The sequence below is a fragment of the Trachurus japonicus genome, chromosome 13, assembly GCF_045865225.1.
Source record: "Trachurus japonicus isolate A0001 chromosome 13, Traja_1.0".
Classification (NCBI taxonomy): Eukaryota; Metazoa; Chordata; class Actinopteri; order Carangiformes; family Carangidae; genus Trachurus; species Trachurus japonicus.
In genome coordinates, this window is record NC_140919.1 from 20,293,422 (window position 1) to 20,312,319 (window position 18,898).

At 40.3% G+C, this 18,898-nt stretch overlaps 1 protein-coding gene and 1 long non-coding RNA gene across 2 annotated transcripts; one reads left to right on the forward strand and one right to left on the reverse strand.

Annotated features, from left to right (window-relative positions):
- Nucleotides 1-76: 76 nt before the first annotated feature.
- LOC146975903 (uncharacterized) lies at nucleotides 77-10,094 on the reverse strand. Its single transcript, XR_015037464.1, has 2 exons — nucleotides 9,822-10,094; nucleotides 77-280 (listed from the first exon to the last, which is right to left on the reverse strand). It is a non-coding gene; the product is annotated as an uncharacterized LOC146975903 (long non-coding RNA).
- A 1,233-nt stretch (nucleotides 10,095-11,327) lies between these two features.
- On the forward strand, nucleotides 11,328-18,693 carry LOC146975904 (lysosomal amino acid transporter 1 homolog). Its single transcript, XM_085795319.1, has 9 exons — nucleotides 11,328-11,513; nucleotides 11,785-11,830; nucleotides 11,904-12,205; nucleotides 12,939-13,068; nucleotides 13,624-13,711; nucleotides 14,431-14,540; nucleotides 14,726-14,827; nucleotides 16,193-16,378; nucleotides 16,546-18,693. The coding sequence occupies exons 3-9, from the start codon at nucleotides 12,003-12,005 to the stop codon at nucleotides 16,660-16,662; spliced, it is 936 nt and encodes a 311-aa protein (XP_085651445.1). The 5' UTR covers nucleotides 11,328-11,513; nucleotides 11,785-11,830; nucleotides 11,904-12,002; the 3' UTR covers nucleotides 16,663-18,693.
- The last annotated feature ends 205 nt before the right edge of the window (nucleotides 18,694-18,898 follow it).

Sequence of the window (18,898 nt, forward strand, 5' to 3'; positions counted from 1 at the left end):
TATTTTCAGGCACGGTTTTTGGCATTCTGTGTCTCAGTCCGCTCCAATTGGCAAAACACAATACTTTGAACACAAAAAGAGAAAATGGGATAAAGATAATACTTTGGGGATCAGTAACTGTAATTTTTTTTGTAGAAATCCTCTTCAGTACAATCCAGGATCAGGTAGGTTGGGCAGGAGTGGGACCTGTTTGGCCCAGTGTGTTTCTGGGTCTGCCCGAGGCCTGTTACCATGGAGACACGGCATATTTTGTAGAAGGCAGTCTTTCTGAAGAAGAGTCCTGAAGGAGAAATGGGGAAAGACAGGGAGAGCAAGATTGAATTGACTACTGTAAACACAACGAAATGCTGAGATATTCATTTTGCTTACAAAATCATAAGCTGGAAATAGACTGAGCAGCCGAGGGAGAAAATCCATCCTGAGTCAGTGATAGTAGCTGTAAAGGTTTCATTTTTAATAATTTGCTATTTTAGGTCTTAAGAAATAGACCTGACAGTTTGGACATCCAAGAAAAAAGATGAGCGGAAATGGAAGTCAATATTAAAAGAAACAGTTTGACATTTTGGAAAATATGGACATTTACCTCTGTAAAAAGAGTTTGATGAGAACATTGACAAGAAGCTGTCTAATCTACTGTAGGGGTCAACTGATTATCGGCCGGTTTTTTTTCCACCAATAATAACCAATAAAATAAAAATAATTTTAAAACGAGCTCTTTTGGCTCTGAATTGTGTTATTCTAAAAAAGACAGTATACTATATTCAGTCTAATCCCAGGTGTGTTATTCTAAATTTTGACACCAGAATGTTCATTTTTACCGCAAATGAATATCAGTTCTAAATACTGGTTATCGATTTCCTTGATTACTAATAATCAGTATAGAGTGGCGAAGTCCCGTCCCTTCCACTGGACCCCCATGGGACCTGTCAGAGCGTAAATAATGAATGGTGTTCAATGGACAGAAAATAATAATTTTCTGGTTTCCCAGTCATTATGCCTTGGATTACACAAATGTTGTTTATAGTCTTAAATGATATTTTTTCATGTCAAAATTTTGACCGTTTAATGTACCATTGTTCAGTTAAATGCTGTTGAGAAAACACAATGAGAAAGACAAGATATGTTGCATATGTGACATCATCAACCTTTCCCTTCCTTCTCCATCCACAGCGATTCAAGTCAAGATGCCAGTGTGTTTTGTTCCTGAATGTCCCCATTCCAGGAGGAACTCTCCAAATGATTTCCCCCTCTTTCTATGCTCTTATCCTGCCCTTGGAAAAAGGCGGTGAAGTGGAGCAGAGAGATCACCATGTCTGTTGCAGAGTGCAGGTGACGTATATCATTCTCGTCGAGAGCAGCGAACGGGCTCACACAAAACCTAACATTATCAAAATTCTCGCTAAATTGTTGTCTTCTTTGTGTGAAATATTATCTTTAAATATCACAAACAACATTATGTGAAATCCATACCACAATTCAAACTGGACCAGAAAATAATTTTTATCTACCCATTGAATCTCACTGATAATTTTCGCTTTTGAGGACCCATGTAGGCTACTGGAAACAGAAGGGCAGGACTTCGCCACTGTATTGGTACCGGCTCTGAAAAAAAACATCGACCTGTAAAGAGGTGGAAACAGCTAACCTGGCTCTGCCCAAAAGTAACTAAATTTTTCAGCTACCATTGGTAAGGCACCCTAACTTCTGAATAAATTTAGATTTCAGTATGAACCTTTTTTTACTTGGATATTTACAGAATTTCAGTTTCTGATTAAAATAATAATAAGCTTGTATAATGTAGATGTCAACAAGTCAGTTGAGTTTCAAATTAATTTTGATACCTTTAAAACAAAGCCAGGCATCTGGCACCCCTATTATTTTTCTTTATGCTAAGCTGAGCTAACTATGTGAAACTGCCATTTAGCAACATTAGAGTCTTATCTTAAAGCACTGTTTTTCAACCATACCTACCACTTTTAAAAGTTTCCTTTAGCATTTACTGCTTTCTACAGGTGCAGCAAGTGTAAGTTAAAATGTGGTGACTCCTTGGTAATGTTTGACCTATCTGCCACAAAATTAAACGTACCCAGCAAAATGCATGTCATGCATGTGTATAAGTCTCCTCTGGGAATGTGTGACCACTATTTCCAGGTCACAGAGGAGTCGGTTTTAAAAAAATGCCGCCTCAGTGACATTTTAGGCGAAAAATGTACTGGCTCAGGTCGGAGTGTTTATAGTTGAAGTCACACGATTAAGTCTAGATTATGGGTTCAGTTTGAATATGGTTAAGTAAGTGGATTCTTTGTGTAAGTATTTCATTTAAAACATTTAAAAATTACCTAAAATTACCATCAGAATATGAAGAAATGACAGAGTGACAGAAATACATTACTGTAGCATACAAACTGGGTAGCCCTGAGAGTTAACATTGGTGTTGCTTTCCAATGCTGGATATAACTGTTGATAAAGGAATGAAATTTGATGCTAAACTCACCACTCACCACATCTAGACTGGTAAATGAAGAGCTATTGATATATAATATTAGCTATGTAGCAAAGCAATTGCTAATACTTACACATAGCACCTTTAAAGTTTTTTTATTTTCTCAATATCCAGAATCAAATTGAATCATTTGTTTGCAACATCATTCCATGGTTCATTCAGAGTAGGCAGTCTTTTGCCATAATGTGTTGTGAATGGAGTGAGGAGTTGCATTTCAAGTGCATGATGTTAACCATTGACCTGCCATTATCGCTGCTCCTGTCAGCCTCAATTAAACATTAAAACATTAACACTACGAGGGGCACCGGATAGGTAGAGGATTACACACACATACACACCTACACACACACAGTTAATATACATGCACCTGTTTATAAAAGAGTTATATAACCCAGGGTTCACACACACCTGTCCTCCCACATGTAGTACAAACAGATTCATACAATCATTTCCTGTTACACTTCAGAAGCGTCCTGCAAGTGGGAAACACACTCTCATTCTTTCTAAAGCAGCCACCCAGCCTGTCTGCTGCCTGTGATCATGATGACTTTGTTCAGAGCTGAACTCTGCCTCCTTTCAGAGGATGAGCAGCTAAGCATATGTATCTGTGTCATTGTCTGCTCCCTGTGCACCCGCTTCCCTCCACAATCAGACGTCATCTCGTCCTCACACCATTTCTCCGAAAGCCCCATCTGGAGCGAGCCCAAGCCCGACCAAAGGAGAGCACAAAGCGGAGCACTAGGGAGACTGTTATCTCTCCTGCCAAGCTGGTGGATGGCCATGGAAACCCTCCCATTGCCGGGATACCACATGAGGAATTCTTATTGGTCCAAGCCAGGCCATTGGGAGCAAAACAACAAAACAACCATAAACACAGAGCAAAGAGATTTATCCGTCACACACAAGACAGAGTCACACACAAACCCATTATCCCTGTTGTGTAGAGCAACAATCCGTGCTTGAGAGCAATCAAAGCGACAATCAGAGCTATTTCTGTACGAGTGTTTTGGAGGGGAATCAATCACCAATGTGCTGTATACATACAGGATACATTTCTTGTCATGTAAGGGTTTGTGCTGAAGTTAAACATAAAATGTGTCCACACACAGTGTTGAGTGAAAATACATTTTGATGGCTTTACTTAGGCAAAGTTGCTGCAACTGCAACTCTATTGCTTTTCTGATGATGGGAAGGGTTAAGGTTGAATGATGAGAAAAGAATACACAGGAAGAAATCACAAAGAAAAATGGTCAGGTGTAAGATGAAGACACAGAGAAGTAAAGAAGGACAACCAAAACTGGAATTACTGTCATGTGGTTGGACACATGCCTCTGCCAACCAGACAAGTTGCAGGAAATAAGGTCACAACTTCCACCTTCTGTTTTACAGTGTTGAAAAACCACCAGATACTGTATGTTTTTGCAGAACACTGTGATGTCACTATGATAAAAGATAAAAACAATAGTGTTTTGTAACTCTTTGAATCTGACAACTCAAGGACTAATTCATATTCAAGAGGCCGAAAAACAAGATTGGTTTGAACGTTTGCAAAATGTGATGAAATTCTATCTCAAGGCAATGCTCATAATGCATTCACAAGAATGGTACAAACGGACGTCCAGGTGAAGGTATGGAGATAGATGGATGGATAGAGGGACACATCATGGAAAACATAATTCCTCTGGCCCTGGCTGTTGCTGGTGCAGAGGCATGCAAAAGAAACGGACACACAGTCAAAGGTGAGGTAAAGGATTTTGGACACACACTCAGTGAAAGAAAAAGAGGGAAAGCAACAGAGGATCAGACGGAGACAGAGAACCTGAGAGAGAGAGAAAGCCAGAAGTGGATAATGTTTCGGTGTCCTGAATTCCCTGTGTAACCAACTCACATAGTCCATTATTCTACCTGAGTGCCTCAAAAACACTCACACTCACACAGGTAGGCTAAAGTAGAATATGTATACACAGCATTGTCTCTTTCTTTCCTCACAAGTACACTGTTGTGTTTATTCACTGTAACTTTTCCTGCTCTGTTATGACACAGTCCACCTGGGTGAATGAGCACCAGCGTGCGTGTGTGTGTGTGTGTGTGTGTGTGTGTGTGTGTGTGTGTGTGTGTGTGTGTCTGTGTGTGTGTGTGTGTGTGTGTGTGTGTCTGTGTGTGAGACTAAGAGCAGGGTAAAAAAAATGAGCCTGAGGAATTTCAGCTCTTAAACAATCAGCTAGTTCCAAGCTCAGGAATGCAGCCTTTACACACACATGCACGCACGTCGCACACACACACAAAATATCTGATATAACAGTATCTGAGTTGCGGTTTTCATTGGTACATCTTGTTGTCATGTTGTCTCTCATAACATCTGCATAGTTAAGTGCGACATCATAAATCCTTCCAGTGAAGATCAGTTGGATGTGCATCCACATGTTGCAGGCAGGCCACCACAGTGAGAGCTGACGGGGGGCATACTGGGGGGCCGGTGGAAGAGAGTTAGGGGCTATGTGAGGACAATGTGACTGAACAGCGCCTCTCTCTCTCTCCCTCTCTACTCCACCTCTGCTACTACTGTCTTCACTTTGCACTCTGAGAGAGAGAGAGCAAGAGCGTGAGGGGGGAGAAAACACTGGCTCTTTTGTGTGACCTATAAGACAGACCACCCCTCCCTCCCCCGTATCCCCCTCTCTCCCTCTCTGCTCAGTCGGCCCTATCCTTCTGTGTTATGTGCACCTGCTTGGCCTGCAAGACATCACACACACACACACACACACACATACACAGACACACTCAGAAATACTTTCGAAAAGAGCTAGGTGAAAGGGAGAGACAGAAGGAGAAAAAAAAAGCTGCTTTCCACTGTTTTCTCCTCATATCTGAGTGTGTACGAATTAAGAAGCAGTGTGCGGAAGAAATATTTCTCTCATCTTTTCTCTCTTTCCTTCTGCCACAGTTACACAGAAGTTCCCCTAGTCTATTTCTGCCTCTCTCTCACTCTCACACTCTCTTTCTTTCTTATCTTATTTTCCTCTTTATTTATGCACATAATTATTATGTGGATTTGAGAATAGGGGGGAAAGAATGGGGGTGGGAGAGGGGTCGGTGGTGGAGTAGAGGCAGCTTGAACCCTGTTGGAAAGCTGCTTTTCAAAAAAACTGTTTGAAATTCCTCATCTCATGCATGCGGACAAAGATAAATATGCCCAACTGGCCATCATTCTGCAGTGTGAAAAAACCCTTTGAAAACACATCCTCTGGACTTGATTTATATTTGCTCATATGAATAAAGCTGCATGTGTTTGGGCACTGTTTATGTTTTGCTCTTTGATTTGCTATTTAACGCCAAAGTTGATGTGACATCTTAAGAGTACAGTTGCAGTTGAAGTGACAGAGTGTGCCTTTGATAACAAAACATAGGTAAACATACTGTAGTATGCAGCTCTGATGTTTCAGTGTGCTAGTGTTACAGTAAAGCCAAATACTTAAGTAAATTCTACTACACTTGTTCCCATTTAGTCTAAGAATTTAATAATAATTATTCTCTTATTTCATTCTAAAAGCTCTGATCTGCCAAACAGTCAAAAAAAAAAATTACTATATGTCGTGGTCCTTAAATATAGGCCTACTGAGCAGAAATCCACCTTCCATGTGAATGGCAGGATTTAAGGCTGGTTAATTTAGTAGTTATTCCTTATAACTGGGCCGATCAGTTACGTAACCGATGCCATAAATTGCATTAATAAGTAAGATGAAGGAGTCACAAAGAGGAGACTCCCTGAAGACTTCTTTGGAAATGGGTCCACACTGCTGCAGAGAAGAAACTTGCTTAAGACTTCTTGAAGATAGACCCCCCGAGGTTTAGCATAGGAACATATTGTGAGAGTGTATAGTGCGCGTATTTGTGTGTGTGTGTGTGTGTGTGTGTGTAAGAAAGGGAAAGTTCTCCATTATTCATGCCCTGCAGTTATGCAGCTGTGAAGCGACGACTGGGAATTACAGTATGACAGGAGCTGTGGAAAACAGCTACTGTAAAACACACTGAAGGCTGAGGCCAGTGAGAGATAAAGAAAGAACGACAGAAAAGGAAATACAGAGCGACAGAGAGAGAACACAGGTCGAGCATGAGGCGAGCTAATATCACATTTTCTCTCTCTGGAGAGTGGTCGCAGAGGAGCCGATAAGAGCAAACAGGAACCACAGGAACACTTAATGTGACACTTATGGAGGGAAAGAGCAGATATGTCATGAATAGTAGAAAGAGATAAGTTAAAAATGGTTTGCACACACACACACACACACTGAGTGATATCAGCTCTGTGTGGCCTGCTATCATCCAGCGTCTACACAATGTGGTTTTCCAAAGACCTGTTTCTGGAGAGCTGAAATAGCCGATCAGTAGAGAACTAATTTCTGTGATACATTCTCAAACGTTATGATTTAGGATATCAATATGACAATGTGACCTCTCTGACCCTGGAGAACTATGATGGACATATTTTCTGGCATTTTTGCAGTGATCGGTAGCCTGACAAGCCAGACTATATCACTAAAATGTATAGTCTGGAAACGACCGGTAGACCTCGGCTCAATCCAGGGGGCGGGATGAAGGCTGTCTTTCAAACTGCCTCTGCACCAATAGGGTAGCGCTACGACCAATCAGAGCAATGAGCAGGATGTCGTTAGCCTGACAAGCCAATTAAAATGTATGTCGCCATCGCGTTAAGCCCGCCCAACGACTCTCTAAACAGATAGAGTGCTGTGATTGGTGAACACAATCGGTGTTCGAGACTCAAAAAGTTCCTATGGCTCGTTTCTAGACCCACCTACGGAGCAAATATATTTGCTGCCGCTAGGGTGCGTCTAGATTTCTAGGCTAAGTGATCGGTTATTTTCATCATCAAATCTCTATTTTATTAAATTAATCTTGAAATTGCATTCAATAACCAAATAACCCAAAGCAATGTCTCCAAAGTGTCTGGGTTTGAATAATGAAGTCACCACAACTCAAAACTATTTAGTTTACTATCATATTAGACGAAGAGCAGCAACAATTTCTTTTATTTGAGAAGCTGAGATGGGGCAGTATTTTGCACAAAACATGATGAAACAGTTACTCATCAAATAGCTACTGCTGTTGACTGGACTATTTCCTTTTGGTTCACCCTTCAGGAGAACGTTTTTCTTTTCTTTTTTTCAAATTTTGACAGCAGTATCATTATGACTCACACTATTCAAACTCAGGTTTTTAACCAGATAGGTCATAGAGAAATATATTTTGGGATTCATCGTGCGGGATTCCAAGGTGAAACTAATTTCAGTCCCAGACAGGAAGAAATAATAATAATAATAATAATAATAATAGAAGGTCTCTATAGACTAAGCTGCACTGACTTCTTTCCCCTTTTCAATTTGTGTGTGTGTGTGTGTGTGTGTGTGTGTGTGTGTGTGTGTGTGTGTGTGTGTGTGTGTGTGTGTGTGTGTGTGTCAGCAGGCACAACTGTGTCAAATAGCAGTGGATCCAGTCTAGAGGGAGGGAGGGAGGGAGGGCTCTTTCTGCTCTCAAGTTTGGCTCTGCAGCCCTGTGAGACTCATGACTGCTGAGAGGATTTCCATAGCAGAGAGGAGAAGTGCTAGTTGGACTAGTGCATTACCGCCACACTCAGCCAACTAACATTCACGCACGTTTTCTAAACCATCCATTATTCATTACTCCCCGCTGCCTTCGGCAGCCTGAACCCAGAGTCTGGGGCTGAGGAGCTGAACGGCAAGCGTGTTCTGGTTTTGGTGTATTGGCTCCGGGTGTCACCCAGAAGTGCGAGCTTTAAGGAATACATTCAGCGCACAAAACATTAGGACCTCATTCATAATAGTGAGCTGCTTTCAAATATCCTCAATGCATGTTTAATAGGTTTCTAAGTTTAGACATCTTTTAATAACCTGCTTCCTCCATGTTATCTAGATTTCCTGTATCCTGAGTAGGTTATTTTTAAATGAAAAGACACAAAACACAGCTTTCACATCTATCTATCTATCTATCTATCTATCTATCTATCTATCTATCTATCTATCTATCTATCTATCTATCTATCTATCTATCTACCTACCTATCTATCTATCTATCTATCTATCTATCTATCTATCTATCTATCTATCTATCTATCTATCTATCTATCTATCTATCTATCTATCTATCTATCTATCTATCTATCAAATATAACATATACCTTTTGAGAACCATAATCACTTGAGAAAAATCTAATTAAAAACTTGCATGCTACACACCACATGCCAAAATTGATACAGTCTGAAAAGAAGTAATTAAGATCATCAGGGCACAATGTGCTGCCCTGTGCTTAAGTGGCAGCTTCCACCTTGAACATGATGGATCTGGCAGGAGTAAGACATGACCTGAAACATGAATGACTACATGGATTTTACCGCTGCTGCTGTTTGAGTGACTTTGGCCAAAGGAAATGCCCTTCCTTTTCTGGGACACCAACATCTGTCCGTCTGTGGCTCTGTCTCATTAGTCTGTGACCTTGAGGAGCCGTACGTCGCCCCGGCTCCATTCACACGCACACAGACGCACAGTGGTGGTGGAGCAACAGTAGATCTCGACTTGGATATTGAGAGCAGAGCAGCATTGAGAGGGAGAAATGGACAGACTCGGCTTGAGTAATGTGACTGAACTCGCCTTTCAAGCTCTCAGGACACATTCCACTGTATTTACACCGAAACAGTGTGTGTGTGTGTGTGTGTGTGTGTGTGTGTGTGTGTGTGTGTGTGTGTGTGTGTGTGTGTGTGTGAGAGAGAGAGAGAGAGAGAGAGAGAGAGAGAGAGAGAGAGAGAGAGAGAGAGAGAGAGAGGCTGCATGCAAGTAAAACAGGTGTAAATAAGTAGTCTGGGACCATGATGTTTCATGCAGAGCCTAAAGATAGTTAATAACGTAGCTGCCATGTGTTTGTTCTACATTTTAGCAGTTTTTCTATTTCTATAAACAGCAATATCCTGCAAATATAGCCTACACTCAGCATTTATAAGTTAACCCTGTATTACAGTCAAAGCTTCTTGGCAACACCTCTCCATGGCACCTGCACGCACGCTCCCCCTGTGAATGTAGGTTACATTTCTTAAGTCAAAGGCATCTGGTGCACGGCTTTCACCACATGCAGACAACTTTCCCGACATCAAGGAATGTGGGTGGCATTCATTCACGCATTTGCCCCGGCAACGCGTTTCTATCTCCAATGACAGAGTGCCCGTGCAGCAACAAAAGCCAAAAACCTGACTCATTTTCTAAAAACAACACACAGCGTCGGACAACTTACCTGCTTCGCGCCGGACGAGGACGCACGGACGCTGAATGTGAAGCTCCGTTTCAGCAGACTGCCCCCCTTATCCAAGCCGCGGTCCACGGCTGCACATAGCAACACAAATTGCCCCTGCACAGCTTCAAGTTCCCCTCTCACAGTGCGAGCCTTATATTCGTCCTCCTCGCCGGCCATCGTTAGGAAGCGCGCCATCGTGCGGCCGACCAGCGTGCGCGGCGCAACAGGTGCATGGAGGGAGGGGGCAGGTTGGGATGCTGCTGCTGCTGCTGCTGCTGCTGCTGCTGATGCCTTCAAGCACTCTCGGGAAATTAGGCAAATAGGCCACCAGGATGACTTCAACCTATCGAAGTAACAACACATAGGCCTACTTTAGGCTACATGTTAAAGGTCAAGGTATAGAGTAGGAAACCATTTACACTTGGCCTATTAATTTACGCTTCATCTAATTTAATAGCTAGTTTAGGCTGCACAAGACATGCACATAATATGGTGTTCAGTGTATTTCAGTCTTTTTTTTCAGTCTTTTTTTTTACTTAATAAAAAATATTATCTCTGAGAAATTAATCAAAAATATTGTATCATTTCTACTCCCTGCAGTTTTTCTGTAACTTTTTTGTGACTGGGTCAGTTTTGATCTTGTCATGGACAAGTAACCTAACACTTGAAATTATGATCTAATCTTTCTTTAACAAGCAGGTCCTAAAGGCACCATGGTACCACGTACAGACAGGATGGAGAGGCCTAATGATTTTATGGCTGCCTTCCAAACCAGGGTTAACCCTAATCCCCTCTTCCAGTTTAGCCATAGTTTAATATTTGAAGCAACCACTTAGATATGGGGCTGAGTGGAGAAAGAAGTCACTAATCTGGCCATGAAACCAAAGTATTGGTTTTTATTTATTTATTTACAGTATATGTTAGCCTATTTGTTTTTTTATATAATCAGCAATAGCTTACAGTAGGACTATCTCTGCAATACAATAATGCAACACATAATAAAAAATAAAGAAAACGATGTGATTGACTGTTCATACAAAGATGATATGGCATTTTTGTGGTTATTGATCGGTCTCTGTGATCAGTAGGTGGTGGTGTTTCTCCAGGCATGGGCCACTTGCAAATGAAGCTAGAGAATAATCAGTTTCCGCTGCCACGTTTGCCTTCAAAATAAAACGGCACACCTGGGGGCCTACTGTCAGAAAATCTATGGATATGCAAGAATTATTTGACTAAAATGAAAGATAAATCACAAATTTAAAATAGATATAGGCCTGCCAAAAAGCACATTTTGTTAAGCATCTGGCAAATAGACACTTTTGTGATGAAAATTTAAATGATGTAGTATGTCTTTTTCTTCCACTTGGATCATTAAAATACCTCTAAGTCATATCAGCAAACAGTTCTTGTCCATTGCGCGAACAAATGTGACAAAATGTGTTCCTATAATGTTCCCAGTATTCCTAATACTAGTAGACTTACAAATATTATTTTGAAAATCCCGACAGGAAGTGAGATCATTCAGGGCGGCTTGACACAAAGTGGACTACCAGTGATGATGGACGGTAACATTAGCAGCTTATGTGTCCTCTTCCTTATGAAGGAAACTGTGTAGGTGAGGTGTGAGGATGAGGGGAAGGTTTACACGGACCCACGAACTGTCTGCAGCCACGCGCGAGTCCATTTTGTCAGGTGAGCCGTGACTGGAGGCTAACTTTAGCCACCTCTGTTTGCTAGCATCTCTTCTCCAAGTCTATGCAAATTTGCCTAAACAATAACAGTGCCCAAAGCTAGTGCAAATTAGGTTACAATTGGACCTCTGTATGTATGAATATTGTGTGCAAACTGAGAAGGATGTGCAAAATATGGAAGTATTTTCTGGAGTAAAATGCATATTTACTGTTTTGGGACGTTTTTCTTTCTAACACTTATCACTGTGGGTTATTGTTTGATGTGTGTGCAGACTCGACAGATGAAAGAACCAGCCCCTTTCACACATCTGTTTGGTGGTGGGGGTGTCAGAGCTGCTGTCATCAGGTCTGGTCTTTGTTGCCAAAATAAACACTACTTGTACTTACAAAGTGGACGCAGCGCTAGAGGAAGCAGCAGCAGCAGCAGGACAGGAGGAGCACAGCACAGCAGAGCCAGTCAGTCCCCCCTCATCATCATCCCGCCTCCCCCATGGCCACCGCGCGCTTCCCCGGGAAGAGTGTGGACGTGGCCGCCGCCAACTGGACCCCTCCGGCGCCGGGCAGGCCGCTGTGCGTCAACGGGACCCCGTGGATCCTCTACCTGCTGGAGGAGTGCGTGGACAATGTGTGGGAGTACTGCAGCGTGGTGATAGGGCTCATCTCCATGTTCTGCTTTCTGCTGTCCACTTTACCGTAAGTGATGATTGTGATGTTTTTTTTTCCAAGTATGTGCTATCTATCTATCTATCTATCTATCTATCTATCTATCTATCTATCTATCTATCTATCTATCTATCTATCTATCTATCTATCTATCTAACACCACTCATCCTTAATAGTTTATAATTTCATGAGTTATGGTTTATAAAATAATTCATGATACCTATAGCGACTATCCTGCCCTCCATTGTGTACATTTTTTTGTTTTTAACTAGATAGATAGATAGATAGATAGATAGATAGATAGATAGATAGATAGATAGATAGATAGATAGATAGATAGATAACCTTTATTAAGGTGTAACTCCACAACACACAATTAAAGTACAAAATACATAAGGGTATAGGAGGAATGCATAAATAAACATAGTTTATAGAGTTACAGAATTCAATGCACGTTACCCCCTCCCCCTTGACAAAATGTTGAGGACCACTCAAAAAAGAGTTGTGAGACACACACCAAAAAGTCCTTAAAAACAAACAAACAAACAAAAAAAACGTACACAATGGTATCATCATGAATTATATCATAAATCGAAACTCATGAGGTGGCAGGCTTTGGCACATTTGATGATGCAATGCTTAGCTGATAAAATTACACACAATTTATTCTTAACATCAAAATCTATCTTTCTCTCTATCTATCTATCTATCTATCTATCTATCTATCTATCTATCTATCTATCTATCTATCTATCTATCTTAGGCAGGTTTATGAAGCCTATCGTAATGGTAAAGTGGAGGAGGCCATGTCTTTTGGCTTCCTCTTCTTCCTCTTCAGTGGAGATGTGACCAGCTTCGCAGGCTGTTACCTCACCAGTCAGCTGCCTATTCAGGTAAACGTCCAAGCACACAATTAGCCACACATGATTCATTTTTGGTTCTGTTCACAGCTTCACGCTGTGTGTGTTAGTGTCCTCTGGTGATGGTAGTCGCACTCGCACATGATCATCATAAAGATATATTTACTACTACTATTCACTACCTGTTTGATTTCTTGTTTCTGAAATAAGTGATTTGTGACACTGTGCTGCTCAGGTATTTTTGCTAGAGGCATTTTCCCTTTTTTTTTTTTTTTTTTTTTTTACTTCTTTATTTCACTTTTGGTTCACTACTCAGTTAACTATTCTGGCACTGTATTTTTATGGCACAATGTTCCTGAGATATTGAGTTCTGGGGTCTGTTAGGTTGGATGAACTGAAAATAACTTGACCGACAGTACTGCCAACAACAATTATTCACAGCTCATGAACGTGCATCCATCACAGCCAATCTCTACATTGCTCATGAAATTTTATACTCAGTTGCCACACAACTGTGAGTAATTAATTTCACTGGCCAAAATAGCATTTGTCCTCTCTTTTCTCTCCTCCTCTCTGTTCCTCTCTCAGGTAGTCACAGTGGTTTTCTACATCTTCACAGACCTGATCCTCATCTCTCAGTTTCTCTACTATAAGATCAAGAACAGCTCCAGCAGAAGTAAGCTTTGACAGTCATGATTGAGTTAATTTGCCATCTGTTGTATAAAACAGCCCTATAGACTATATTGTGGATATCAGAAATGAAAACCTAATATTCAGAATAAATAAAGACATAATACAGTAACTGTGGTGAATTTTATTTTATATTGGTGTGACTGTAGTCTGGCAGCAGGAATGAGAACACAGAGGACAGAGGCATCTTTATCATCTTATATGTGATTATGTTTACTAATGGATCGTGCTTAAACTGTCCTGTTATGTCTGTTTCTTGGCCAAATATGTTATCCAAAAAAAACAAAAAAGTTATTATTGGCTGATATATTGATTTTTTTTTGTTTTTTCCCTTAATTTTCAGTACAAGCTTCACTATTGTAAAGTCCATTACTGGTTGGACTATAAATCATAGTTCCATAGATGAGATCAACACAACAGAAATGAAAAAAAAAAAAAGTTGCAGTGAGATCAACAAAACCACAGGTTCACTGCTGACTTCAGTGTTGACGGAGACAGTACCACTAAGACCAAAAGTGCCAAACCACTTAATGACACAGACACACTGAACCTTTTCAAATAGGGCTACAGGTCTGCATAGGTGTGTTATGGTTCTCTTTAAACCCCTTTTGCACCTTTTTTTATCAACTACTTTGTCATTGACACAGCAAATTAATTCTGGGTCTGTCAGTTCACTGTCAGTTCTCTTATGTGTTTGTCCGACAGAGAGCCCTGTGTTGAAGTGGCTGTGCTTCATGTGGTGTGGAGCTGCTACATTAGTCCTCCTGGCTTTACCTAAGCTCATCATAGACAATAGTGCAACCCTAGACACCCAGGTAGGTATTTGTGTGTAGATAAGGTATATGTGTGTATCTATTTGTCAGTGCGCTCGGGGTTAACTTAACATGTCCATGAATCAGATTTATTGGATACACATTAACTTATTTGTTGGTAGAGATTGTGGTTTAGAGGCAACATTTCCACCCTTTAATCTCTCTCCTCTTCTCTCTCGTCTTCCCAGAGTCCAACTACCTCTAAATCAGTGGAAATCACTGGCTATATATGTGGATACCTGGCGTCTGTCTTCTACCTCTGCTCCCGTTTCCCCCAGCTCTATAAAAATGTAAGTGGCAATTTATTTGTTTGACCCTGTTGAGATGTTGAGGTTGTTCCCATGGTTTGCGTGTCAGCTGCCCCAACCTGAGGGGAGATCTTGGACAGCTTTCTGGGGCTCCCATCTCAGAGGGTTAATGAGGAACTGAAATTATTTGAAGTCAGTTAGTCAGAAACAGGGACTCTGTGTGTTTTGAAAAAGGAGGTGGGATTTGTGTGTACAGTATGCGTATCAAAAAATGAGAACCAGACATTGAAGACAATGGTGCTGTTGTAGCAGTGAAACACAGCTCAGATGTAGCTATTAAACACCAGAGGGGATTGTCTCTGTAGGCTGCCAGTGCGAGAGAAACACACACACACACACACACACACACACACACACAGACACATGCTGACTATTGTAAATCATGTAAGTCATTTACCCTGGGGAAAGACCTGCATGTTCAAACATGTTTGTTTTTTTTGTTTTTTTCAGCAGAAAGCTCAAAATATTTTCACCATGTCAGTCCAAGTGGCAAGTCACTCATCCAGTTTGGTGTGCTAATAAAACTAGAAAACTATTATTTATTACTCCCCCATTATTTCTGACAAACACCCTCTAAGTATTGCTTAGGTCCAACCTACGCTGTAATCTACAGGGAAATGTTGCCAGGCAACATTTCAGCATTTCATGTGTTTGGGGACAGGCTGAACTCAGAAGCAACACGAGTATGAAACTCCATTATTCAGCCAAGGTTGACGTATTTTCTTGGATTCACTATATTTGATAGGAGCTCTCTTTCTTGGCCGGTTAAATGCAAGATGTGATGAGAAAGATTATTTTAGGTACATCAACAGAACACACATGCTTTTACTGTATGCTGCTTGTGGTTAAATTAATTAAATTAACTCATTATGGAAAAAAAACACAATGCCACTACATAGACAGAGAGAGTTGGGTTTCAATGTCCAGTGGTTTGCCACAGACAATGCAGCACTTGTAAGCAGAATTAATTGTGGTTTATTGAGTTCTCAGGGGAGTTGTTGATGGCAATAAAAAAAATAAAGTAACACCAGCCTTATCTTTTAAAATCTTTGTGGCTGACTTTATCTGTTTGGAGTGCAAGTAAACAGAAAGGAAATAAAATGTTGATAGTGGAACAGAAACCTGGCTTGTGGGTAACATATTGCGCCCAGTCTTTTCCTTTTTCACTGACTGTGGGTTTTCACATGTGTATGCCAGCAGGCAGGGCCCCAGTAACAGCAGAACGCTAAAGTAAAGAAGAAATGATTCCCCCTTGACAAGTTGAATAATACCTACAAGTCCTGTTGTTTGGTGTCTCATGAAAACACTGTAAACAGTTACTGTACACTACTCTCTCACCCATTCTAGTTCCAGCGACAGTCCACAGAGGGGACCTCATACCTGTTGTTTGCCCTGGCCATGATGGGCAACGGGACATATGGGCTAAGCGTCATTGTGGTCCTGCCAGCACTGAGGGGCTCCAAACAGACCTTCATCATCAAACATCTGGCCTGGCTCATCGGCAGCCTGGGAGTCCTCATACTGGACTTCTTTGTATCCTTTAAATGAAAAGTCCAGCCACAAGCTCACTGTGCACAATGTTCTTGCCCTAATTTATTATTATGCTTGTGTTGAATGTTCTCTGTGTTTGTTAGAGATGTGAAGTAGCCTGAGGTAAGGGCATCTATTTTATATTTCGGTATGAGCCTTAACCTTGCCAGGTCACCGCCCAGTTCGTCATGTACAGGAAGAAAAACTCCGCTAAAAGCAGGACGTTGGTCAGCGTCCCAGAGGTGGAACCTCTTCTGTGTGAGGAGGAGGAACTGTCCTTGTTATAGGACACAACCTGGACACCAATTTGGACCACTAAATGGAGAGGGGGGAGCACTTAGTCTGCACTTTGTTTTTGACTATTTTTGGGTTTTATTCTATTTGTTGATTTACTCATGATACACTGAGAAAACTGAGACGTTCCAGAAACATTTTGTAAACAAGTAATCAGTGGAAGTGCATCTTTGCAGTCTGATGATAAAAAGACATCTCCTCTGTGGTTTCCTGAAGGTAAGATCAGGTCAAGCCATTTTTTCTTAACACTGGAGAGTAAATTAAATTAAACACCACTTTAGAGACATTTCACAGTTTCTCTTCAGGCAGGCGTGTTAGCATCACTTAAGTCTCTGTCTGGTTATGGGCACTGTTGTTTTTGATTAATTATTCCACCAGGACTTCCTGACTTTATTTTGGATGCAATAACTGTATTTTTATTTGCCACTGGGGAGCACACACACTCAGAGGAGGAGGTTTTATGCCAGATGTCTTCTCAAATGTGAGGTTTATGGGAGAACAAAGTGCCTGTTATACTTTCACTTTTTGTGGTGACAGAGTACCCACTGCTGTCATGGGTGGCAGTGTTATAATAGGCTGCAGGTCTTTTTTCTGACCTTATTTGGTACTTTAGTTACAGTACATAGAAAACAGTGTTTATGTGAGTACAGTATAGAAGTACCAGCTCTAATGATTTTATATAAAGTTAAGTTACAGATAGTTTGGTCTTCCTGGTTTTCATTTCTGGACCATTAGCTGTGGCAATAGGAGTTTGTCATGAACAAAACATTCAGCAGACCATGCATTTATCTTATTTCCTAGAAAAAACAATCTGTTTGTGCCTTTTCAAGCTAATATAAATGCACTGTATATTCATTTGAAAACTAAATTATCCTAAACTATTGACAGTGATTTATTTAAGTGGCTGCTTGTTTTTTTTTAGCGCGTTGTATTTTTGTATTTTTTTTTAGAAAATGCAGTTAAGCCTTTTGTTCTCTCCATCTCCAAGTGTGTGAGTAGCATTAATTATGAAGTTCTCTTGTAACGGCATCCTTGTTTGTAACATTTTCGTGATATTCATTCAAGATGACATGACTCTTCAATATTTTATTTAAGACAGATCTAAGAATAGGAACACTAATAGGATGTCATTGAGATACTTGTTAAAGTCATGAGCTTTGCAGTCTGTTTGCACATTTAATGTGTTTATACTGTGTCGTAAGGTTTAAGCAGAGAAGCTGCTCTTGTCAAATCAAATTTATTTTTAAAGCTCCTCTCCTTTAATAGCTTCATTAAAGAGTAACAGAACAAATAGCAAAACAATTGTCTTATTGATGAGCAGCTCAAGTAGAGCAAACACTCGTTTAGATCATTAGCAAAACTAATAGCTGCTTAATGTTGTGCCAAATTTTCAATATGTATGTGGGGGGGGGGTTCACTGTTTCTCTAATTCAGCCACAAAACTGAAGCACTATTCTTGCAGAGATCTGCAGCTTTCTACCTCTGTCTCTAGGAACATTAAAATTTGCTTCTAAAAAATGTGAAAATTTGAATTGATTATGTGATTATTGACTGACCTCTTTTCTGTAAGTAGTCAATCAGGTGATACCATGATATGGATTCATATGATATATGGGGATTTGTTCTGACTTTAAATTTTTTTACTAGTATATGTAGTTTTTACAAATTATTTTTATATTGCACGATTTATACTTTGATCTCTTCTCAATTCCTTCTAAATGAGGCTGATATACTTTTTAAATCTAGTACAACAACTCCCTATTGTATACTGTATATTACCTCTGTATACTGTAGATTATGTGGTATTTATAAGATTGTAATTTTACTTTAAAAGTGTCACTATATTGTTAAGATGTATTTATTTTTCTTTTCACATAGAATTTCGCTTTGGTCAGATTCATTCTGTACATTGCCAATTATATTTTAGCTCTGTGCCATCTGTTTACTGCCAATGTCATCCAATAAGACTAATATTAAACTGTATGGATATTGTACAAAACTTGAATAAACTGCATTATATCAGCTACTATGTGTCTGAATTGAATTGATTAAAAGAAAATAAAAGGAGTCCATGGTCACTAACAGGACTGGCACTGTTGAAGGCAAATAAATCAAATAACCTGAGTTTACTGGGTTGTGCTGTTGTCAGTACATTTCTAATGGTATAATTACTCATATTCAGTATAATTAATGTAGGATTACACCAATTAAAGTTAACCTTTAACTTTA

What these genes read in the sequence shown, in the direction of transcription:
- LOC146975904 (XM_085795319.1), top strand. Translation starts at nt 12,003, where the DNA reads ATGGCCACCGCGCGCTTCCCCGGGAAGAGTGTGGACGTGGCCGCCGCC. An exon ending in TCCCCCAGCTCTATAAAAAT is followed by an intron (nt 14,828 to 16,192) that starts GTAAGTGGCAAT and finishes CACCCATTCTAG; the next exon opens with TTCCAGCGACAGTCCACAGA. An exon ending in TCCTCATACTGGACTTCTTT is followed by an intron (nt 16,379 to 16,545) that starts GTATCCTTTAAA and finishes TAACCTTGCCAG; the next exon opens with GTCACCGCCCAGTTCGTCAT.